This window comes from Pararge aegeria, chromosome 26 (assembly GCF_905163445.1).
Source record: "Pararge aegeria chromosome 26, ilParAegt1.1, whole genome shotgun sequence".
In the NCBI taxonomy this organism is placed as follows: domain Eukaryota; kingdom Metazoa; phylum Arthropoda; class Insecta; order Lepidoptera; family Nymphalidae; genus Pararge; species Pararge aegeria.
Genome location: NC_053205.1, coordinates 7,021,149 through 7,046,284, shown reverse-complemented (window position 1 = coordinate 7,046,284; position 25,136 = coordinate 7,021,149). Strand labels below are relative to the sequence as shown.

The window sequence follows — 25,136 nt, the reverse complement described above, 5'->3', positions numbered from 1 at the left end:
CGCCAAAAGAAGTATAACTTCAATAAAACTCAAAGCAGACCGCCAGGCTTAGTACAAGTTATCTCGCTCGCAATCTAAGAGTCGTTTTCTCTTATCAAACTATACCGTCACAGTAAAATCGGCCTAATATAAATAATAAATATACTAAGACAATGCGCACATCGCCATCTAACCCCAAAGTAAGCGTAGCTTGTGTTATGGGTACTAAGGTGAATATTGTTATGATATATTCATCAGTCATCTAAGTACCCATAACACAAGCCAATATAACTAGTTTTAGAGTCGCAAGTAGAGACCCCTAGCTGAAGGGTTGCAGGCAAATTTGAACTTTAATACATTGTGAATGACATTTATTTTACTGTGATGAAGTTTCGATACTCGAAAACGACTCCTGGATAGCGCGCGAGCAAAATTCCGAACTAAGGGTACTGTTAAACAACTTGAAACACCTTACTCTATTATTTATACTGTAATCAATGAGGTAAAGAAATAAATAAAAAATAAAATCATCTTAATTTCTTTTATTTAATTATAAATCGACAATAATACAATTTGTAATACTACAAGTGCTAAATTGTGAAAATTTGATCACATGAATGTGAATGAATGAATGAATGAATACACTTTTAAAGTTTTATTCTACACCACACAAAGAAAATTCACAAAATAGAGCGTTAACACGTTGGCTGCTTAAAACACAACGTTTGTGTTTTAAAACTACGTAACGCGTGTGCGAATGGAACACGCTAGGCGTGTTAAAATAAATGTACCTACAAGGATGCGGCCGAACGCGCTGGGCGTGTTTTTCCGGCGTTCTGCGAGTGCGGCAAACACAAACGCTGTGTTGTTTAAATATACTGTTAGAGCGGCCTTTACGCAACAAGTGTGTTATACGTTACCGCAAGTACCTGCGTTTTATTAAATACTAGTTAAGTTAGAAGGTACAGTTTGGCGGCCTTATCGCTATATAGCGATCTCTTCCAGGCAACCAAAGGCGAAGAAGAAAATACTATAGAAGCTTCGTAGGTGGACAACATATATACAACGTGTAACAGAATTACGAAATAATATTGTAGGATACATAAGTATATTTCATAAGGAAGCACCCTGTTAAAATATTAAATTAAAAGAAGCATATTTATTTCCATACAAACGAATCCAGAACATTCTTTTACTTATGACAACCCTATTGAAGATAAAAGACCGACACGCGCATAGTACCTACGCTATGCGACGCGTACCTAATAAAGTGACAGTATTAAATTTAGCATGTGATGTTAGGGCTGTATCTGATTTATTTCAGTAAAAATTTTTACTTTACTCAAAACCTATTAGGTTTCCGATTTCACAGTTCAGTCTCAGAGACAGTACATAATGTACCTCAAAAGCCTGTGAAGTATTATTTACACGCTGTACATATGTTATATGTTTATTTATATGTTAATAATGTGCTTAAAATATTAAAAAAAATTAAATATTATCTCCATTTTTTTTTTATTGTCTTGCTTTAGCATAGGGCTCCCCAAGGTCTTCCATGCTTCGCGATCATGTTTTCCTTATCCATAGACGTCCTGCTCTCGCTCTTAAGTCTTCTTCTCATCTTCGGAATGATCTTCCCTTTTTTCTCTTACCGTCTCTAGGATACCACTCTGTTATATCTATGACCCACTTTTTTTTTTTTTGCTAAAGCAAGACAATCGTGCGACACTGGTCTTGATAAGTAAATACTCAGTAAGATAAGATTGTTGGAAAGAGATAACCGCAAGAGGTAATTATGTCTACCATTTTCTCGTCCTATTTTTCCGAGATAAGTCAAATAAATAGTATTTGTAGACATAATTATCTCGTTGCGCGCGTAGCAGTGATGCACGACGAATATGGACAGGAGACATTTTCCCCACCCAATGACAGAATGTTGCGTCTGCCACAGTTTTATCTACTCTCTGAGCATGTGAATGGTTGGATATATATATATATATATATATATAATCTACACTTAATATCTTAATAACATACCTATTACTAATACTAAATGGAGGTAAACTTCTCGTATTCCCTTAGCAGAACGGGTAGCTTAGCCAGCAAAAAAAAAAGGTTTACAAAGGTTATATCCTCATACGAAGGAAAAATTGTTTATGTACCTACTTAATTAAAATTAAGAAAAAATATAAAAACTATATTATTTTCATCATGAATTAAAAGGTTTTTTTATAATTGATAAAAAACTGCCAAAAGGACGGAAACAGGGAATAAGACAAGTTTATCCACGACGGATTATGGCAAGAAGAAAATACAGATTGGTTTAGTGCAGTACTCATACACAAATATTGGATAAAAACTGGCGTTACTTAGCGGAATTCTATTATACACCTACCTACAACGAACATTAAGCTTAAATTCCTATATCCCGCGAGAACCAAGATCTGTACGGTATAATTTAAATTTTCTTCAATCTTACACTGCACACCCAGTAGCGTGCACTTCATACAGGCACAAAAGCAATGCCTACCCCAATTTTTTTTTTTGTAAAACTCACAAATGCGAATGTTCCATTTTATGGCATCTTCCTTCCATATTTATATCCTGGTCAAAAACCCTGCACGCCACTGTCCGCATCCAACAGATCTTCCGCAATTCATGCGTGGGTATAACATATACTGCCATACCCAGTGGCGTGCATACAGGGTATGCACAGGGTATGTAAATTATATAAAATGAAGAAAACAAACAGTACGAGTTATAAAAAACTTAAGGATATGCATTATAAAAGTTAAGCATAGGCATTGTAAGAGTTATAAAAAGCCTACCCTTAAGTATTTATAACTCGTACTGGAGATTTTCTTCATTTTATATCATATGCATACCCTGTACATACCCTCTTCCTCCTCCTCCCCTCCTATGTTAGCCCGCTTCCATCTTAGACTGCATCAACATTTACCACGAGATAGCAGTCAAGCTAATTTGTCATCATCATCACCAGCCATTATACATCCACTGCTGGACAACATTATACACTCTCAGGCATGCAGCTTTCCTCGCGATGTTTTCCTTCACCGCTCTAAGATATTTAAGTTGCTTGAATTAAAAAAAAAATAACTTGTGTGTACTTATGTACTCGCTTTGAGGTTATAATTCTTTGGCGTGACAAGATAAAAAATCTTTTCATTTTGAAAGGCCTTAAAGGACTTGAATCCATGGCCGTAAAGTAAGATAAATTATAAAAAAAAAAAATCTTTTCAAAAATTTCATCTTTCGCCATATTCTACGTTAAAGTAGAAAAAAACTACACTAACAATAGAAAAAAAACGTATTTTAAATATATTCAAAGATTTATTATAACGCATTATCTAGTTAGCTCATTGTCAGACCACCAATTTTCACTGAACATTATAATTTGAGATTTTTGTACGATTTAATCAAATAAATCACCGGAATGACTGCCGCCCTCAGACTTAGACAATTGAAAGTGCATCTAACCTTTTTTGGAAAAACTGATGTCGGTTTTTTGTGACGGTGTGAGTAATAATTTACTCTCATAATTTTTCACAAACGCGCCAAAAGAAGTATAACTTCAAAAAAATCGCACACAATTCAAATATTGTATAGAAGCAGGCGTTACTTTGCGGAAATCCATGATATATTATCAAAATTAAGCTTAATTTGCTATACTCCGCGAAAAGCAGGAGAATCTGTGTGGTGTAATTTATAATTTCTTCAATCCTTATACCCCACACCACACAGATCCTCGGCAATACACACACTACGCACGTTTCGCTCTGAAACCGGAGCATCATCAGGAGATGTTGACTTTACAATGAATAATTGTTAATCTTAACTGCTTTTCGCGGAGTATAGCAAATTAAGCTTAATTTTGATAATAGCACACAATTCAATTGAAAATTTTGTGTGTGCCGGGGCTCGAACTCGAGTCTAAACGAAAGGATAGCCGAAGCCTTAGCAACTAGGCTATCACCGCTTATGGACATATGCCTCTATAATGCAGTGCCAAGTTTTTCTACTCCCAGCCTTCTGCATCCAAGGAACGCCGGCAACTATGCAAATAATTATTTTAGATTTCACGGATCTTATAAAAAAAGAAAACCTGATACTATATTGTTTAGACTTAAGATTTTTAGGAAATAAACATTATTATAACATAATATTATAAATATAACTTTCCAGTAGTCGTCGCACCATTTCGTCAGGGGCGCCCTACACTTGGCTAGAGTCGCCCGTCGGTCATTCGACAAACGTGACAAGCCCACCACTTCAGCTTGCTAGCTAAGATTCGCCTTTACTTTGGTTCTTTCCGAACTTTATTCCTCAAAGAAATTCAAAGCATATCTTTATAGCAAGCGGCTTAAACGTCGCCGTCAGTGTCAGACTTGAGGTTTAAAGCTGACTAACTTGTATTGAAATTTAAAAAAAATCAACACACTATTTGTCTGATGGAAAGAGCAACATCTCCGCAAGGATGCGGATACCAGAATAATATCATGTATTTTGGCCTCAAATAGGTTTACTGACTTTGTGATTAAAACTTTGATTTTTAATGAAATAGCCGTCAAGAGCGTAGTTGCACTGGTATTTAAAAAAAACCCGACCAAGTGCGACTTGGACTCTGTTATCTATAAAAACGGTAAAAAAAAATCACGTTTGTTAAGTTTGAGCTATGGAGGGTAGAGGTAAGGAGAGTCATCTGTGTAAATGAAAAAGTGTCGTCAAAATGTATTAAATTAGGATGGCGCCACATTTGCATCAGGGTAACTCTTAAAAGAAGCGCCAAATATAAATATTGTTAGAGTAGGCTTGAAAAATAAACAAGGGAGTATGGAATACAAGGAAGTAAGGTTATATTTACCACAATATTTTGTACAACGTAAGTTGTTGAAATTCTCAATAATTAACTACTTTAGTTGATAATGACATTAAATTTTTTAACTCGGCATACTTCAATTCATCTACGATTGCTACATTCATACTATACCCTGTGCATCCACCAGCGCCATTGTGGAGGATTTTTGAACTGTTATTTAGCGCATACACTGGACACTTTTTCAACTTTTCTCCCATATAAGATGACTCTCCTTACCTCTACCCTCCATAGTTTGAGCCTACCATTTGTTTTATTTTAATTGAACTATTTATTTTCAAAGTGAATATACCTATAAATTTACTGTGAATATCTATAGCGTTAAAGCGGAGAGCAGAGTGTTCGTAGAAGGGTCGCGTTATATCCTTTGGGTACTCAAACCTTAAAAAGCAAAACCCTCGTGTTTTTGAACATAATAATTGCTTTGACTCTACTCTTTGTAACTTAAATCTAATTGAAAAATAGAATATGATATATGGAGGTCAGAAGGACTTGCGAACAACTAAAAATAATGTGCAAAATCTTGCGAGGAGACGTCGTTGCTCCAGATCTAAAAAACTAACTGTGTTTTATAAGTGCCCCAAAAGACGAGAATATTCCTTCACCGAAAAAAAAAATTGTTTGTGGTCCCTTCTTGTAACACTGTTGCACGAACACGAAGCATGGCGTCTCTCAACGTGCTCTGGGACAACAATGCTCAATTGGCTTCCATGACGGGTGCACCGCATTGTTACGTGAATTGTTGCGGTACTCTGAGAATATTGAATGACCTTTATTTCAATATTAACAGAGCAACACTACACTACACTATATTAATATCATGTCTTTTGTAATGTTTAAATGTCATCTTTCATTCATTTGTGTTATATAGTTAACCATAAATTATGTAGTTCCATCTATTCAGTGTAAGTGGCCCTGCCATACAAAATCTTGAAGGTCAATGAGTCTAGCCCTGCGATTACTAACCCGCCTGCCGCTATTATATTCGATTTAACTAACTTCCTCGTTATGCTTCTTCCGCATATGATTCTGCCAATTGAGTTTCTGGACAAAAGCCTTCTCGCATCGATTGCATTTAAACGATCGATCGTCCATGTGAGCACGCATATGTTTCTTCAGAATTTTACTCCACGCGAAAGTTTTCTTGCACACCTCGCATTCAAAATTTCTTATCCCAGTGTGCGTCACCATGTGACTTTTTAAATAAATTTTATTGAAGAACGTCTTTTCGCATTCGTTACACTTGTAATGGCGTTCCATCAAATGATCTCTCTTGACATGCGTAGTCAACAGAGGTTGGCTTTTGAAAGTCCGGTCACAGACTGAACATCTGAGTTCGTTCAGAATGACGCCGGGAACGGTTTTTAGGTGTTCGGTCTTATGTGCGTATGACTTGAACGTTTTCTTACAGAAGCCACATCTGCTTGCGTGGTTCGACTTAACGTGGACCATGTATTCGTGGGCCCGTCTGCTCCTGTAAGTTTTGAAGCTCTTTTCGCACAAGCCGCATTTGAAAACTCCGGTTTTATGGCATTGTATGTGCGCGCTTAGCATCCTTTCTGTGATGAAAGCAGCGTTGCAGACATCGCAAATGTAGTTGGGGAAATGAGTATTCATATGCTCACGGAGAAGTTTGACCTTGTGGAAGGCGATCGCGCAAATGGCACAGACTTGCAATGGGTTATCGCTATCGAATACGAATGGTATTATGTGGTTGTTTATATCCCTGTGGATAAATTTGCCGTGATTCTCCAAATGCTCGAACAAATTGTCCCAAGATTCGACTCGATTATTACAAATTTTGCATAATAAGCCAGTTATATCTAGTTTTACAATGTAAGAGCGTAAACGTTCTTGTTTACACAGGCTTAAGAATTCATCGGTGGTATGAGTTGTTAATTTGTGCTCCTTTAAATCTTTAGGGTGGAAAAATTTTTGTGTGCATAATAAGCAGTCGTATCCGGTGTCGGTACATTTTCCGAAAGGCGTTGCGTTTGTATTCTCCAAAACCACAAGGATATTATCATGATGTTTTTCTTTTTCCATCTTGTGAAGTCTTATAACTCCTAAATTAGCTGAAGAATCTGCTTCTACCTTTGCTTGGTCTATTGCTTTATTATCGCTTTCTTTGTCGTTATCTTCGTCTTGCGTCATTAGTTTCTCTTCAATTTTGTCTCTATGTAATAATCTCTCGTGTATCTTTTTGCTCTTGCACGTATAGAATCTTTTATCGCAATAATCACACTGGAACGTACCAAAATTATGGCTTGCTTCATGCGAAGCTAGCAATCCCAAAGTAATAAAACCAGTGTCGCAGAATTTACAAACATAATTTTTGAAGTGGATATTCAGATGTTCGCGTAAATTTTTAAATTTGCAAAAAACCTCTGAGCAAATCGCACATTCATGTTTTTCGGTATTGAATCTGAATGGTATAATTCTGCTGCCCATATCCGTGTATATCTTTTTGCCATGACCCTCCAGGTGCTCAAACAATCCTTGGGGGGTACTTATTCCTTCATTACAGATGTTGCAAACTAAGTCTGTTACATCCAACTTCATTAGATAGTACCGCAAATTTTTTCTTTTACAAATTTCTTTAATTTCACTTTCATTATGGTCATTGAGTGTGTGTGCTTTCAACTCTTTTGGATTTAAGTACTGGTTCTTGCAAAAGCAACAAGCAAATGCAATATCACTGTGTCTTTGGAAAGGTGTTGCATTCGTGTTTTGTAATATGACTATGATATTGTTTTTGTGTTTTTCCATTTCTGACGTAATGGTTTTATTTTGATTAGAATTATTATCTTCCATTGTGTGACTTGTGCCAGTGAGGACTCCTTCATCTGAAAATAAGTTATTTGTTTAAGTTAAATAATCTTTCTTAACTTTATTCTTAGGTTTATCCATCTAGTATATTTTTTTATTTCTCTACAAGTTAGCCCTTGACTGCAATCTCACCTGGTGGTAAGTGATGATGCAGTCTCAGATGTAAGCGGGCCAACCTGTTAGGGAGTTTGGTAGTTATACCCCTAATCGGTTTCTACGCGACGTCGCACCGGACCTCTAAAACGCTTAGCGACACGTCTTAGTTGGTAGGGTGGTAACTAGCCACGGCCAAAGCCTCCCACTAGACAGTAACCTATAAGAGTTAACTTTGCCTAACTAACAAAATGTTTTAATGACATCGTTTTGAGCTAAGAAATTATATTATCTGTTTCTCTTTATTTCAAGCGTGCATATAACCAGTTACATCCGTAAATACAATTGCCAATTTATTCATGGGAGCTGACGTGTACATTAATAAGGGTACAGGTCCGAGAAAACTACCTTGTGGGACTCCAAATTCTCTTTCCTATAAAATTTATAAGCCGTGGATAGATACAACCATTCCTACTCCCTTTTTATATTCATTTCGGTCACATTTGCTTAAAGATTTTTTGTTTTTCTCATAATCTGATTATGTTTATGATATAATTATATTTTTGATTTGATATTTCTTATGGGCGATTCCTTATGAAATATACTTACGCATCTATAAAAAATTGAAGCTTAAGCTAAGCTTAGCTCGTGGGTGTAGTATCTTACACTTATATATCAAGCTGTAGAGTTTGTTTGTTTGTTTACTTGAACGTGATTATCTCAGGAACTGCTGGTCCTATATGAAAAATTATTTCAGTGTTGGATAGCCCATTTACCGAGGAAGACTAAAGGCTTTATATCATCACGCTTAGACCAATAGGAGCAAAGCACCAATGCAGAATGTTTCAAAATCTAGGTATTTTTCCTTTTGAGAGCTTTCGCTGCGTGCGCTGCGTAAACGGTTAAAGTTTCGATAAAATCATGTCTGACAAGCTGTTTCCCTTTAAAGGTTATAAAAAAAAGTCCGTAACAGCATATGTCTGTCTTTTAAGGTTTACTTATACGCGGACGAAGTCGTAAGGTACTGAGGGGCTTCAGAGTATTGATGGGGCTTCTGCAGCGCATCAAAAATATTTGCGGGACTTTTGTGCAATAAACAGGAAAAACTTTGCGATAGATTAAAAACAGTTATAGATATTGCAATAATTAAATTTTGTGTAAAAAAATATATATATAACAATAAGGTTTAATAATGCTTGGCTACGCAAAAAGAGTAAAAGAAACTACAGAATACCAGAGACAATAATTTATTTATTATTTTTACTAAATACACATCTGAAACATATAGGTATTATTATGGACAAACTTAATGTAATTCTTAGAGTATATTTCATAATTATTTACTTACGAACTAGTCAATTGTATTAATTTAATTATGCTATGTATGTGTCAGGAAGCAAAAAGTTCAATAGACAGCGACAGAATGAAATACCATCGACGTGTTAAAACTAGAGCAATATTAACTACGCAGAGTTATTTAAATCTATGTCATTATTTAATGCTATTTCAAAATAGGCAAGTAGCGCACATCCTTCGTACTCGGCGGTCGGAGCCCGACTGACGTTCACTAAAGTATAGTAAGTATGATCTACCCTCGCCATAAAATACCTACTATAGGTAAATAGAAAAATGATTGTAGAATTTTTTTACGGTTTCAGACATCGTTGCGAGTTCCTTACCACTTATTGATAAACGAGGTGTAGCGTTGGATTATTTCCGCAGTTTATTGCCACGTTCTGACATTTTTAAGAGCCGTCGGGTGACTCAACCAAAGAATAAGGAATATTAAGGAAGGCCCTAAGAAACTACAATCATTAAGCGAGTGAATTAGCCATTAACTACTGTCAACTGCTAAATGGTGTGAAGTAACTAACCGGCTGTTCGAGAAACACTTCTAAAGTGGAAAGGTTCTTTATGATTCAAGTTCTTGTTCTATATGTTCCTAATTCTGAGATTTCACTACACTGAAGACACCAAATCTCTGTGTTTCGACCGCAAATGGCCCTTCAAACTACAATTCTGTATGAACGCCAGACCGCAGTGCTCGCATTTGAAACGGCGATCGTCCTCGTGTATCCGCATGTGTTCCCTTAAAGTCTTCTTCCGCGCGTACGACTTCAAACAAACATCGCACTGGAAATCCCTGACGCCCGTATGCTTCAACATGTGGTTCTTAAGACACCTGCTCCCGTAAGACGTATAATCGCATAGCTGGCATTCGAACGGCCGCTCTTTCAAGTGATCCCGCCTCGTGTGAACTCTCAAAGCGTTCGCTGTCAGGTACACTTTGCCGCACAATTTACATTTGATCTCCTTAAGGCGTACGCCATGTTCGCTAGATATATGCTTCTCTTTATTCCTGTGGGTCTTGAACTTCTTGTTGCAATACCCGCATTTGCTCAGCATCTGCGAGTGTATGTGCACGGATGACTCGTGGGACTTCTTCTTGCCCATCGTATCGAAGACCTTCTCGCAGAACTTGCAAGTGAAAACGCCTTTCTTGTGAACTTGGAAGTGTATTTGGAACGATCTTTCGTTTATGAAGCCGGCGCCGCAGACATCGCAAACTCTGTTTCTGTAGTGCTTGTTCATATGTTCAGCGAGCTTCTTGAATTTGTTGAATTCCGCTTTACAAATTGTGCAGCGCAATTCGTCGCCTTCGAAATTGAAAGGCATTATATGATTGTTTATGTCCAAATGTATATCTAGGTTGTGCTCTTTTAGATGACGCATCATATCGTCTAGATTATCTATTTTTATCTTGCATTCGTTGCATTGTAAATTCGTTATATCGAGCTTCACGTGATAATCGTTCAGTGATTTGTCTCTCATAACGTTCGGTATTTCGGATTGGTGTGTTTGTCTTGTGTGCTCTTTTAGTTCGGCCGGTTTTAAGTAGAACTTCTTACAGAAGCAACATCCGTACCCAATGTCTTTCTGTGAACGTATGGGCGTAGCGTTCGTGTGATTGAACAGGGTCGTTATGTTATCCATATGCTTGCTCCTTTCAATTTTCTTGGCGTTGTTTGTACTTGCATTCTCGGGATCTGTTGAGAAAGGACAATTTTTTGAGTTTTTGGTGTTTACTTCCTTGGCTTTAACTTTATTATTTTTAGTGGTATGTCACGTTTTACTCTTTAGAGAGATCGTAGGTTTATGAAATAAGATCAGTTCCATGAATATTCTAACAGTATTCATCTCGTCGTTTATTAGGGCTTATCGTCTCCTGAGGATGCCCAGGCGTCGGAGCGTAACGAGCGAAGTGTTTTAGTAATGTGCTCTACATTGTGGAAGATCTTGTGTGGAGTGGATAGAGCTTGAAAAAATTCTTAAAACTTTAATTTAATTTTAACGCTAACACCGTACAGATTTTCCTGTTTTCGCGGATTATATCAAAGAATTCCGCAACACCTACTTCTATTAAATATTTAAAATATGAGGAATGCATACACATTTGTTATTGACCGGAGAGAAAAACTGTTAAATAAGTAAGTTGGAAAGTATAATCCTTTTCGCTTCATAGCAAGATAAGTGTATTTGGGAAATGAATTGATTGTATTTGAAATTTGTATCGAATGCGATCAGCTTTTGGATATGAAAATATAGCACTAAAATACATTAAAATAAATTTTATTGTGTAGATAGTCATAAAAAAATATAACAACAAAAACAAATGAATAGAAAAACATACAAAGAAGAAAGTAACGATAGAATCTATAATGTAGTAATGACAGATAGAATCGAATGTATTTAGAAATTCTGGTGATAGTGACCTTCGGCGTTATGCTTAGCCTGTGTACCATGCTTTGCGTTTCATATGATCTTTTCTAGTATGTTTTCTCAAAGCTTCCAGCGACGAGCAAGATTTATAGCATATCTGACAATTGATTTTACGAAACCTTCTACCGTGCACGCTCGCCATATGCTGTTCTTTATTGCGCTGCAATTTAAATTGTTTCTCGCAATAATCACAATTCTTAAGCGTCCGCGAATATACTTCAACCGCTGTCTTTATGTCGGCAGTATGGATATTTATTTCACTGTCCTCACGATTATAATCGCGTTTTGAATGCGAAACTAAATGTTCCCGATACGAAGTCTCGTTTATGAATCCAATTGCGCATTTCTCGCATACATAATTCCTATAATGGAAATGCATGTGTTCAGCAAGTTTATGGAACTCTCTAAATTCTTGTTGACAATTTGTGATAACACACTTCAGTACGTTGCCTTTGAAGTTGAACGGCATCAAATGGTTTTCAATATCCATATGCACGTCTTTGTTGTGGTCTCTGAGATGTCGCATCATGTCCTCTAAACTTGGCGTGCTGTATAAAACTTTGAGATTGCATAAATTACATCGCAATCCAGTTATATCAAGATTGACAACGTAATCGCTTAATGTTTTGCCGTCCATAACGTTATCGAAGTCTGCTGAGTGGAGAAATTTGGTATGCTTTTTTAGTTCTTTGGGGTTTCCGTAAAAGTTTTCGCAGAAATAACAGCCGTAGCCAATACTCTCGTCGTGAGTTCCTATAGGAGTTGCGTTTGTGTGCTTCAAGATTGTGGTAACATTGTCCAGGTGTTTTGATGTTTGTTTGCTCTTTTCATTATTTCTTTTTTGTCTCTGGTTATCTATAAAGAAAGTATAAATTAAGAACACAAGCACACGATAAATTTTGAAAAAAAAAAAACACAAAAATAATGTTTTTTGTATTGCTTAATTTTTATCCATCAAATTTTAGTTAGTTATACGCTTGAACAACACTACACAATGACTTTGTTCTTAGTTGAAATATTTGTTATATGTATTTTTCTGCTAATAAGCGTTTATAAGATCGTAGGTAATATTGTATTAAAAACGTATTATTGCACACAAATCAACGTGGAATAAACTAAATAAAAAATATTAAGAAAATTCACATCTACCTACATATTATAATATTTTCATGAGTTTACTCACAAAATATCCAACAGTATTTTTTTTTTGTCGTTAAGTTACAAGTGTATTTAAAAAAAACTCGAGTCGCACTAATATTCAACAACACATTTATCTGAGTGAATATATGTATATAAGATATACATGCATCAAAAATTAAGGACTCGTGTAAGACACAATCAAACGCATTCTATAAATCTTTATGGAATTTTTATAGAAATTCTAGATATAACAGATATAATTCCAATGTTTTTTATACGTATCTTATATACTAATATGGCTTCGTTTTAAGTGTAGATGAAATTCGAAAATATTCAAAATTCATTAATTTCAAGTAGGCACAGTTTATAAGCACTTTTGAAAACTTAAACGTCTGTTCTTAGTTACTCTACCACCGGTTCGAAGGGCAGATTCCACAAAGAAGAGCCAGCAAGGAACTCAGCAGATTGCTCTTTTTCAATTTATATAGCAGAAGCGTTTTTTTTTGTTTGTTTACTCGAACGTGATGATATCAGCAATCAGGTCTAATTTGAAAAATTCTTTCAGTGTTAGATATAAATATCGATGAAGGCTATAATATAATATCATCACGCTAGGACCAATATGAGCATAGCACCAATGAAGAATGTTTCAAAATCGGGGCTTTTTACTCTTTTTAGAGCTTCCGCTGCGTAAACGGTTAGTTTCGATAAAATCGTGTAAGACAAAGTTGTTCCGCTTTAAAAGTTCTAAAGAAAAGTATGCAACAGTTGCCAGTTGTTGCCAGTTGCCATAGTAATCCGTGACATAAAATGTAAATGTGTTCCTTCGAATGTCAAATGACTCATAACCGAAAAAGATATATCTGTGTCTAACTATTACCCGTAAAGTAAAGGCAGTTAATATTTAAATTACTGACGTCCAATTCGCTAATTTTCCGAACCTTTGCCAATGGGTAGTCTGCATAAACGTATAACTTGCCAGTGACAGCTGTACACTCACGTTGACAGGTCTCCTCTAGTTAGCAACTGTCAGACTAATAAAGATGGTATTGATAATAGAATGATTGAAAATAATTGGAAAACGCATCAAAATGACAACGATAATAAAATATTGTTTTCAGTTTTTTAATGTGTATATCATCTCAATAATTGTGAGGTACTCTAAGACACTCAATAAAAATATTAGTAGACCTAGTCTACTTTTATCATTTCCCATTTTCCAAGTATAAAATTAAGATTGATGAAGCTATTTTTATACCCTTAATGGAATATTATTCCGAAAATTTTTGGTTAAATGTCTATCATGTGAAAAACAGTTTACTTTTACCGTGGTTTCATAAAACCACACAACCCTTCTTTTAATAAAATCTTTTCGCCCAAATTTGGTGAAAGTATCAGTAAAAAATTTCTAAGAATTCGAAATCTTAATCTGTGAAAATAAAATAAAGCTATATTTCTGCTTCTTTAATTTAATTATCTTTCCAAAAACCAAACAAAACAGTAATAATCTAAGTGAAAACAATGCAATTATTTTGTTAAAAGACAGTAAATTCAAAAAAATCTAAATTCATTTATTTCAAGTAGGCCTAATTAGGCTCATAATTATGAGCACTTTTGGAAAGTCAAGTCGGTCTGTTTGCAGTGACTTGTACCACCGGTTCTGAAGGTAGATTCCACCGAGAAGAACCTAGCTGGCTCTTCTCGGTTGAATCTCGGATTCGGAAGTTTCGGTGGTCGAAACTCAGCAGATTGCTCTTTTTCAACATCATTTCACAGTTTCCAATCTATAGAATTTTCTATCTTGTGAGAGATAAGAGCGGAACCTGCTGTTAAACACTCTTTACGAAATTCATCAATCGTATAGTAACCACGATTTATTAAATGTGTTTTAACACAATGTTCAAATTATGCATTGGTAGGTCCTGAGGATCTTTTTGTATAGCAGTTATTTTAAGGTAGTTATGCCATTCATTAAGGTGATATAAGCGGTGATAGCGCATTGGGTAGGAGCTGGACTTCACTTTCAGAGGGCTGAGTTCGAAAGTTAGTGCCCCTCTAACTTTTCTAAGTTATGTGCGTTTTAAATCTATTAAAATATCATTTGCTTCAACGGTGAAGGAAAACATCATGAGGAAACCTGCATACCTGAGAGTTCTCGATAATGTACTCAAAGGTGTGTAGAGTCCACAAATCCGCATTTGGCCAGCTAAAACACGGGAACCAGGAATAGGAAGAGTTAAACCCTGTTTATTATTGCACATATATTGTTTGGATATTATATCCACTAGTGCGCCAGTGCTGTGAGAGTTGATAAAGCTGTAGGAGAAGATAAATTTTCATCCTTTTCCCGGGTAGATAATTATCTCTGTGCAGGGATAAAGAAAAAGATGGCCTAAGTTAATCTCCGTCCTTTCAACTAATTCTATTCCAAAAATAAAGTTCATTGAAGTAGAAAAAGAAGAAACACTTTATTGCACGTATAACATACAGGGAAAGAAACAGTAAGGATTATACAGTAATCAATGTAGACATGCAAAGACGGCCTTATTGCAAGCAATCTCAGGCAACCTTTTGATTGATTGCTCAGTCGTTGCTCAGCTCAAGGCGCTAAGCAACGACAAACGAACACAATTTCGCATTTATAATATTAAAGTAAGGGTCATAATCGTTTTGTATAGTTTATATGTTTCGTAACATAAATTCTATCGCTTTAAAACCTTCCCTTCGTCGTGTAAACGATTATGGTTGCGCAGCTCATACTTCCTCCCAAAATATTTGTTGCAAATCGCACATGGGTACTGTTTGTTGCCCGTGTGCGTAATCAAATGATTCTTCAGCTCGTTCAGTCGAAAGTACTTGTTGTTGCAATACTGGCACTCGTACTTTCTCTCCATTAAATGGTCGCGTTTTGTGTGCACCCTCAACGATTCCATGCTGGAGCAACCTTTACCACAAATTTTACATTTCACATCTCTCACGCGGACGTTATGAACGCTCGATATATGCTTCATCTTCTTGCTGGAATTTGTGAATCTCTCACCACAGTAGCTGCATTTGCACCTAAGGCTATTGGTGTGCACTCCAGATTCGTGAGTTTTCTTCCTGGAGTAAGTGTCGAACTCTTTCTTACAGAACGCACAGGGGAAAACTCCTTTTTTATGTATCCTGTAATGAACGACGAAAGATTTCTCATTGATGAATCCGGCAGCGCAAACATCGCAGACGTGATTTCTGTAATGGCTGTGCATGTGGAGAAAAACTCTGCGGAACGTGTTAAAATCTATCTTGCAAATGGCGCACTTCAATTCGTCGTTCTCGAAAATAAACGGCACGATGTGGTTGTCTATATCAACGTGGATAGTTTTTTTATGACTTTTAAGATGTTCCATCATTTCGGTCAGATCAGTTACGTGAAGAGTGCAAAGGTTGCATTTTAGACCTGTTATATCCAGTTTGACGATGTAATCGGACAATTTTTTGCCCCTCATAATGGTGTCCGAAACTCTTTGGTGTTTCGTTATATTATGCTTTTTAAGCTCAGCAGGTTCTCTGTAAAACTCAGCGCAAAAACAGCATCCGTATCTCGAATCTCTTTCGCAACGTATTGGTGTGGCATTCGTATTTTGTAAGATAGTTGTTATGTTATCCAAATGTTTGTTTCTTTCCTCTTTAATTGCTTTGAATGAATTTGTGTCTTTTGCGGGTAATTTTACTTTCACTTCCCCTCGGCCTATAAACAAAGGATACACATTTGATTATCCAGTGAAGTAAATTTATTGGTTTCTTTAAATCTCCAACGTGAAATTGAAGTAAATTTATTGATTTCTTTAAATCTCCAACATAAAATTGAAGTAAACTTATTAGTTTCTTTAAATCTCCAACGTGAAATTGAAGTAAACTTATTAGTTTCTTTAAATCTCCAACGTGAAATTTAGGAGTTCCAAACGTATAAAACTTTCAATTGCGATGACAAAAAATTTAAAAGAGACCCAATTTATGGATTTAGATCTTTACTAAAGAGTGTGATATGGTAATGAAAGAGATATAAAATGCTAAAGACAATTCCTTTATTTAAATAAATGCTTACAATAGAGTAAGAGAAAACAACATATAAGAATGCGAAGCGTACAAAATAATGCTTCATCGAATAATATATTTTATAAGTAATGAGGTATTGATTGCAATAATTCATCGATTTGTGTTACTACATTTCGACTCTGAAGTTAAGACGGAGTAAACTACTGTTAATATCCATGTTTCGACCGTAAATGTTTATTGAGACTACACTTTTGTATAAACGCCAGATCACAGTGCTCGCATTTGAAACGTCTGTCGTCGGCGTGGATTCGTATGTGCTCACGCAGAGTTGATTTCTTTCCGTACGACTTCAAACAAATATCACATTTGTAATCTCTTATACCAGTGTGCTTGACCGTATGTTCTCTCAACTCTTGAGCCCCGAAGAATCTGTATTCGCAGACTTTGCATTCGAAACGCCTCTCCTTCAAATGATCTCTCTTCATATGTATCCTCAAAGAATTCGCTGTCAGGCAAACCTTATCGCACACTTGGCATTTTATCTCACGCAAGTTCACTCCGTGCTCACTAGCTATATGTTTTTCCTTCCGCCAGTGCGTGCTGAAATGTTCATTGCAGTATCCACACCTGTATGTTTTATGTGCGTGCACGTGTATTGCCATTTCGTGTGATCTTTGCTTCCGTTTAGTGTCGAAAACCTTCTGGCACTGCTGACAAGGGAAGTAACCCTTGCTGTGACCGTGATAGTGCACAGTAAAAGTGCTGCGGTTGATGAAACCGGCGCCGCAAATATCACAGACGCAATTTCTGTAATGTCGGTTCATGTGCTCGAGTAGTTTCTTGAATTTGTTAAACATTACGTTACAGTACGCACATGTCAGATCGCCGCCTTCGAAGTTAAATGGCATTAAGTGGTTGTTTATATCTAAATGCATCGGTTTGTCGTGCTCTTTCAGATGTGTTAAAGCTTCGTCCAAAGTTTTTAGTTCCGCTACGCATATGCTACATCTGAGTTTCGTTATATCTAGTTTGACCAAATAATCGCCCAGACGTTTGCCATCCATGAATCTAGTCTTCATTTCAGTACCATGGCATTCTATCGTGTGTTCTTTGAGCTGGCTAGGTTCTTGATATACATCTGTGCAAAAACAGCAAGCGTAACCAAAGTCGTTCTTACACCGTATTGGGGTTGCGTTCGTGTAAGTGAACATTGTGTATATGTTGTCGCCGTGCTTTCTCATTTCCTCTTGTTTAACCTTATTTGGTGAACTTCTTTTCGCTCTCTTTGCCTCTGTCTCTTCTTTTTTTATTCCTATAAAGAAAGGAAATTTTGAGTCTATGCCCACTTTCATATGGTGGATCTAATTCGGACACCAAATAAAAAATGTTAAAAGCTTGTGAAGCTGTAAGAGAATGGGGTTCTTCTATGATTTCTTTTTTTATTCCTATAAAGAAAGGAAATTTTGAGTCTATGCTCTCTTTCATATAGAGGACCTCATTCGGAGACCAAATAAAAAAATGTTAAAAGCTTATGTAGCTGTAAGAGAATGGGGTTCTTCTATGATTTCTTTTTTTATTCCTATAAAGAAAGGACATTTTGAGTCTATACGCACTTTCATATGGTGGACCTTGTTCGGAGATCAAATAAAAAATGTGACAAGCTTATGTTACTGTGAGAGAATGGTGTTCTTCTTTGATTTCTTTTTTACTTCTATAAAGAGAGGAAATTTTGAGTCTAAGCCCACTTTCATATTGAGGACCTTATTCGGAGACCAAATTAAACAATGTTAAAAGCTTATGTGGCTGTAAGAGAATGGGGTTCTTCTTTGATTATCGAGAGCCTTAAAACTTCCAAAAACAAATGCTTTTGTGAAAAAGTCTTGATATATAAAGAAGAAATAGCGACAGCTTCTTGACCACCTTGCCAAGTCATCAATTGTTAGATAGACGATAAATTGACACACAAGTTCTGACAGCACTTTAGAGCATTGTGTTGAGCATTGGTGTCGCTTTAAGGTGCTTAATAGAAAAAGGTCAAGGACAATGCTGAGATGGATGGAAATTGGATGGATTTCTCCTTTATATTTTGTTATTTATGCCAGTTATTGGTGCTTATTCCGTTGTACACAAATCCCCAAAACCAAATTGACAGGTTTTAAAATGGTGTGATCCTTTACCAAAAAGAACATAATAAAAGGGACGTCAGTACATTTATCCCTGTCAATTTCGTTTAAGTAACATTTTATTATTACATTTATTATCACTTTAGTTTTAATACTAAATTGACATCTGTCATTTTATTTTAAATTACTATATTGAGACCTGTCAATTTAGCTCAAGTCACTACATTAAGATCTGGAAATCCTGATTAAATTGAGAGACTTTTCTGTCTAAATGTAGTGACAACCTTTTTATTATATTAATTGTAAAAAAGGATAGCACTATTTTAAGACCTGTCAATTTAGTTTAGAGATACGCTTGCAACGTTATCGGCATCATTGTCTCGGCTCCTTAAGAGAATTTCAATAAATATACGGTGTTTATTTTTTTTTGCACATTTAAGAAAATTAATAATTTATTAATGTTCCCAACTTATTTTACAATACGAGTATGCTGCTTTATATGTTATAACTATATTTTTTTAATAACATATATATGTATATATATCTATATAGATAGGTATCTTTTTTTGCTCGAATTTCTCGATTTCAGTGTGATCTAATAGAGTTATTAAAACCGAGTCGATAGTTTTGTCTTCATCATATCGACCCATTACCGACCCTCTACAGGGCACGGGTATCCTTCCACATTGAGAAGGGGCTAAGGCCGTAGTCTGTCACGCTTGCACAGTGCGGATTGGCGAACTCCACATACCTTGGAGAAAATTATGTAGAACTCTCTGGCATGCAAGTTTCCTCACAATGTTTTCCTTCACCGTCGAAGCAAGTGATTTTTATAGTTACTTAAAACGCACATAACTTTAAAAGTTATGAGGTGCGTGCTGGGATTCGAACTCGGCCCCCCGAAAGTGAAGTCGGGCTCCTACTCACTGCGTTATCACCGCTTCAGATTTGTCTTAACTAATGATAATGAAAAACTATATGCATAATATTAACATAATATATTATTATTAATGAAACTTTATAATTATATATTATACTAGTTGTACCCTGCCACGCTTCGCTGTGGCACATTTTTATGGAATGGTTGAGAAATGAGAAACAAAACCAAGAATACATTACATATGTAAGCGAGTGTTTTTCTCGCTTTCGCGGTCGCGGATATGTGACTAATGCAAAAATTAGATAAAAACAATCCTTGATGCGAATTGTATATCAGGCTAAAATTTCAGCTGGATCGGTGCAGAACTTTCTGAGTTTTTGCAGCGTACACAAACCAACATAACATTTTTTTATATATATATAGATATTATAAACAAAACAATAAAATATCTCTTTTTGTACTACAATTAAAACGACATTAACTCCTTAATTATAAATTAATTTCTAAGAATAAAGGCTGATTTGGCACGCATATACCTGTGCCAAAATGTATGTATGAAATTACTGTTTATCTAAAAAGGAAAAAGCACGTAGGCAATCGCATACTCATTTAATTATTATATATATTTTATTATCATCATCACGACCCATTATCGGCCCACTCCAGGGTAAGTCTCCGATCACAATGAGAAGAGGTTGAGGCCGTAGTCCACCACGCTGGCCCAGTGCGGATCGGTGGACATCACACACCTATGAGAATGTAGCGACACATATGTGCGCGTGGAGTGCATTTTGCTGATTACAACAAAATGTATTGCACGACGACACACCGCCAGGGAGTCCGCCCGTTCTCGCCACCATTGGCAGTCGTGTCAAATAAACAATACCAGTGCTATGACGTGTTTCATTTAGACACCCAGATAGGACATTGGTAAAAGAACATTATTTAGAACTCTCAGGCATGCGTGTTTCCTCACGATGTTTTCCTTCACCGTTGAAGCAAGTGATATTATAATTGCTTAAAACCAAAATTTCTCAGAAAAGTTAAAGGTTCGTGCACCATATTCGAACTCGGACCCCCGAAGGTGATGTCTGAGTCTTAACCACTGGGCTATCTCGCAGTACCTACTTAATTATAGCTAAATTGATAAGCCTTAAAGAAGGCTGATTTCCTTCTATTTCGTAGTTTAGTCAATCTTTAGTAAGCTGTATAAGTATGATCGACGAGTCAAGTGATATAACACGTACTGTCGCACACCGACGAAACCAAAAGTAAAATTAAGAAGAAAAAAAAAAGAATTAAATAAAAATGCTAAATAAACTAAAAAGTAAAAAAATAATGTTGGTATGAATAGAATAGTTATTATATTTCTCTATGGTCATAAATTGTTTTTTAATATTGTTTCTCAGGTGACTGCGCCATTACTGTTGCGGTTGTCAGTTGAGTTGTCAAATACGTGTTCTAAATATAAAAATACTATAATATACAACTTCAACATATTTATGTCACCTAGAACTAACTTTACGATGTAGAATTCAGGTGTCGGTGTGCGCGCGCATCGTAAAAATTCACTCTCATAATTTTTCTCCATCGCGCCAAAAATTCTACAACATTTTAAAGTCGGTACCAAATAAAATGTAAAAAAAAATCATAGTTAAAAAAACAAAAAGAAAACCAGAAATAAAGTTCACGCTTGATATTGTATATTTGGGATGGTCACATCTCCAGGTGCAAAGATAATAGATGGACTACAATTCTAACGAAATGGGATGGGTAAGACCAGGCTGTAAAAGGAATGTTGGCAGACCTAAGAAAAATCGCTGGGACGGAGTGGATGAAAGCTGCCCAAGACAGAAATGTGTGAAAAGATATGGAGCAGACTTTCACCCATCCTATGGGATCCATCCAACATAAGGACGAAAATACTAACACAACTTAAGAATTTATTGAAAATCAAAGTAACCAATTACTAACACAAGTAGTTTGTAAGGATTTAAACTTTTTTTGTAAATTTAGATGTATTAAATAAAGCTTTATTATTATTATAATGTATATTTGGAAGAACAAATTGATTTTACGAGTTGAATTCAAAATCCCGAATGTATCGAAGTTCCGGATTAAGATTTTTTTGACATCTCGTCCGGGGAAATACTAACGCCATGCTTACTTCTGCCGCCCAGACGAGCTGTCACAAAAAGCTGCATTACTACTATGGAGGGTAGAGGTAAGGAGAGTCATCTTATATGGGAGAAAAGTTGAAAAAGTGTCCAGTTGTTGCGCTAAATAACAGTTCAAAAATCCTCCACAATGGCGCTGGTGGATGCGCAGGGTATGGTATGAATGTAGCAATCGTAGATGAATTGAAGTATGCCGAGTTAAAAAATTTCATGTCATTATCGACTAAAGTAGTTAATTATTGAGAATTTCAACAACTTACGTTGTACAAAATATTGTGGTAAATATAACCTTACTTCCTTGTATCTCCATACTTCCTTGTTTATTTTTCAAGCCTACTCTAACAATATTTATATTTGGCGCTTCTTTTAAGAGTTACCCTGATGCAAATGTGGCGCCATCCTAATTTAATACATTTTGACGACACTTTTTCATATACACAGATGACTCTCCTTACCTCTACCCTCCATAATTACTACTAAAGACGTACGCGTCACTGATCATTTAACACAGAGTATACGCTCCAGATTAAACCTGCTCGCCATGTTTAGCACGCATGTGCCCGCGCCAACTGCACTTCTGCACAAACGCCTGCCCGCAGTAAACGCATTTAAAACGCCTGTCGTCCGCATGTATACGCATGTGCTCGCGCAACGTATTCCGCCTGCCGTACGACTTGAGGCAGACCTCGCATTGGAATATCCTATCCCCAGTATGCTTCACCATGTGTTTCCTGACATCGCTCTGCCTAAAGAACATCATGTCGCACACGCCGCATTTGTGTCGACGCTCCATCAAGTGGTCTCTTTTGGTGTGGTCCCTCAAAGCTCTTTGGGTGACGAAGGTTTTGTCGCACGCCAGACAGTTGAAGCTGACAGATCGCACACCGTGAACTCTTACCAAATGCTCCTCCTTCTTCGAGAATCTGTTAAACTTCTCGTTGCAATACCCACATTTGTTCAACATGTTCCGGTGAATGTGGACAAGTCTCTCGTGGGCTTTTTTCTTGCGACGCGTGTCGTAGGTCTTGGAACAGTAGTCGCACTTGTAGTAGCCCACCTCGTGACCTTTTATGTGGTTCAAAAGGATAGTCCTAGTAACGAAGCCGGCGCTGCAGTAATCGCAAATGAAATTCCTGAAATGCGCACTCATATGCTCCTGGAGGACTTTGAATTTGTTGAATAACGTGAAACATATTACGCAGCGGAGTTCTTCGCCGTGAAATTTGAAGGGCACGATGTAGTTCTTTATGTCCTTATGTATAACCTTTCCGTGGTCTTCTGTTAGATGGTCTATTAGACTTTCTATAGTGTCTAAATCGCGGAGGCATTCGGAACATTGCAATGACGTGATATCCAATTTAACCAATGATGAAGCTCCATATTTGCCTTTAATGAGACCGCATCTGGTTTTTGCGTCGTGCGCTTTTAAGTTGTGTTGCTTGAGGTCAGACGCATGGGGGTATTCCTCGCTGCAGTAACAGCATTTGTACCCGATGCCGCCTCGGCAGCGTATTGGCGTTGCGTTGGAGCAATCAATGAGAACGCCCAAGTTGCTCCCGAAATTGAGGAGTTCGGGGAACATTCTGTTATGGAAGTCACTAATTTCGACAACAGTTTCATCGGTCTCTTTGTGATTCTTTGTTTTTGTCTCACTGGTTTTGGCGCGGGTGCCTCGCCGTCCTACAAATAAACAGGACAGATTATTGTTTTTTTTTCTCTTTTTGCTCTTCCTTATTTACATGTTACTAGGCTGGCTGGTGTGCGTGCGAAGGTTATATACGTTTTATAAAAACCAGTTTTGTTCTCCACTTTTGTTTTACTGAGACTTTATCTAGTTTATATATTGGCATACATTTTTGGATATTCTTTTTGTAGTGATTTTACTCTTGAATAATAAATCCATAGAGCATATAGGACTTCTTGTTTTCTGTAAAGGTTTACGTTGTCGATGGTCAAGTAATGAGTTACATAATTGAATATTCGATATAACTCTGTTAAATATAAGGAATTTATCAGTGACGAAATACATTTTCACTAACGCATTGCACTGACGCCTATATTTTTTTGAAACTCTGTATTTATATGTCAGGTGTCGGATGTAAAATAAAATAACGATAAATATGAACAAAACCTTTATTTTTTTGAACATAAACCGATTGATTGTTACATTTAATCAACTTTAAATATTCTAGAACAAAAGTAATCAAAATACAATGCTAGTAAATACACATTTGTCGTCTGTAAAGTTCAGTTTGTTTTGAACGTAAGCGTATAGAAAAGTCCTATTACAGTACGTATAAACGACAACGTAAGTTTAACTCTTATTACAGTATAAGGGACTATGTTAGCGATAAAAAAGCTTGGGTGTGAATTATTGATCTAACTAGGTTGCTCTTCTAATGGTTTTAAATTACAATGTGAAATGGTGATAACAAAAAACAACAGACTAAGTTTGTTGTGGGCTTCTTCTTCAGGGCGTGTTGGAACCCACATAGCTTAAGTTTTAAGTTTACGAATATGGCTATTGCCATTGATCTCACTACCGTGTTCACACTTTTCATGTAATATACGCATCAAAAGTGCCATCTATGGGCCTACTTGAATAAAGATATTTTTGACTTTGACTTATGCGCTATTCGCCATGTTACGCCATGTAATACAATTCTTTACTTTTTACTTGTTTAAAATTTAAACATTGATTTTATTACTTATTGGTCAATAATAAGTTTTATGAAAGTAAAAAGGTATAATAAATAATAAATAAATAAATATACTACGACAATACACTCATCGCCATCTAGCCCCAAAGTAAGCGTAGCTTGTGTTATGGGTACTAAGATGACTGATGAATATTTTTTAATATATATATATTTTTTTATTGTTTAGTCGCGAGGATTCAGTGACGACGAAGAAAATAGGGCTGGCTGAAAACCAGTGCTGCGCTTTTTAGTACCTATGCAGTTATACTTTTTTTATACTTTAACAAATTTATGACACAAATGTAACATTTTACACAGTGTGACAATAAATTGTAAAATTTTTCTTCTTTTTTTTGTATACATAAATACTTATAATATACAGATAAACACCCAGACACTAAACATTCATGTTCATGACACAAACATTTTCCAGTTGTGGGAATCGAACCCATGGCCTCGGACTCAGAAAGCAGGGTCGCTGCACACTGCGTTAGTCGGCCGTCT

The 25,136-nt window shown here is 36.3% G+C and overlaps 4 protein-coding genes across 4 annotated transcripts; all 4 read right to left on the bottom strand.

Annotated features, from left to right (window-relative positions):
• Nucleotides 1-5,863: 5,863 nt before the first annotated feature.
• On the bottom strand, nucleotides 5,864-7,687 carry LOC120635163 (zinc finger protein 845-like). Its single transcript, XM_039906098.1, has one exon. It carries the CDS (start codon nucleotides 7,685-7,687, stop codon nucleotides 5,864-5,866), a length of 1,824 nt encoding a protein of 607 aa, XP_039762032.1.
• Nucleotides 7,688-9,047: 1,360 nt separating this feature from the next.
• LOC120635439 (zinc finger protein 26-like) lies at nucleotides 9,048-11,695 on the bottom strand. Its single transcript, XM_039906466.1, has 2 exons — nucleotides 11,569-11,695; nucleotides 9,048-10,842 (listed from the first exon to the last, which is right to left on the bottom strand). Exon 2 carries the CDS (start codon nucleotides 10,787-10,789, stop codon nucleotides 9,755-9,757), a length of 1,035 nt encoding a protein of 344 aa, XP_039762400.1. The 5' UTR covers nucleotides 10,790-10,842; nucleotides 11,569-11,695; the 3' UTR covers nucleotides 9,048-9,754.
• On the bottom strand, nucleotides 11,583-22,401 carry LOC120635162 (zinc finger protein 729-like). The gene is made up of 4 exons (XM_039906097.1): nucleotides 22,389-22,401; nucleotides 17,025-18,065; nucleotides 15,507-16,445; nucleotides 11,583-12,430 (listed from the first exon to the last, which is right to left on the bottom strand). The coding sequence occupies exons 1-4, from the start codon at nucleotides 22,399-22,401 to the stop codon at nucleotides 11,583-11,585; spliced, it is 2,841 nt and encodes a 946-aa protein (XP_039762031.1).
• A 58-nt stretch (nucleotides 22,402-22,459) lies between these two features.
• Nucleotides 22,460-23,515, bottom strand: LOC120635161 (zinc finger protein 431-like). Its single transcript, XM_039906095.1, has one exon. It carries the CDS (start codon nucleotides 23,513-23,515, stop codon nucleotides 22,460-22,462), a length of 1,056 nt encoding a protein of 351 aa, XP_039762029.1.
• Between the last annotated feature and the right edge of the window lie 1,621 nt (nucleotides 23,516-25,136).

Excerpts from the sequence above, each read along its gene's own strand:
- LOC120635163 (XM_039906098.1), bottom strand. The coding sequence starts at position 7,687 with ATGGAAGATAATAATTCTAATCAAAATAAAACCATTACGTCAGAAATG.
- LOC120635439 (XM_039906466.1), bottom strand. The coding sequence starts at position 10,789 with ATGGATAACATAACGACCCTGTTCAATCACACGAACGCTACGCCCATA.
- LOC120635162 (XM_039906097.1), bottom strand. Across the intron at positions 16,446-17,024 it reads ACGTTTCAAATGCGAGCACT|GCCGAGGGGAAGTGAAAGTA; the intron begins GTGATCTGGCGT and ends CTTTGTTTATAG. Across the intron at positions 12,431-15,506 it reads GGGCAACAAACAGTACCCAT|ATAACCAGAGACAAAAAAGA; the intron begins GTGCGATTTGCA and ends CTTTCTTTATAG.
- LOC120635161 (XM_039906095.1), bottom strand. The coding sequence starts at position 23,515 with ATGTTCCCCGAACTCCTCAATTTCGGGAGCAACTTGGGCGTTCTCATT.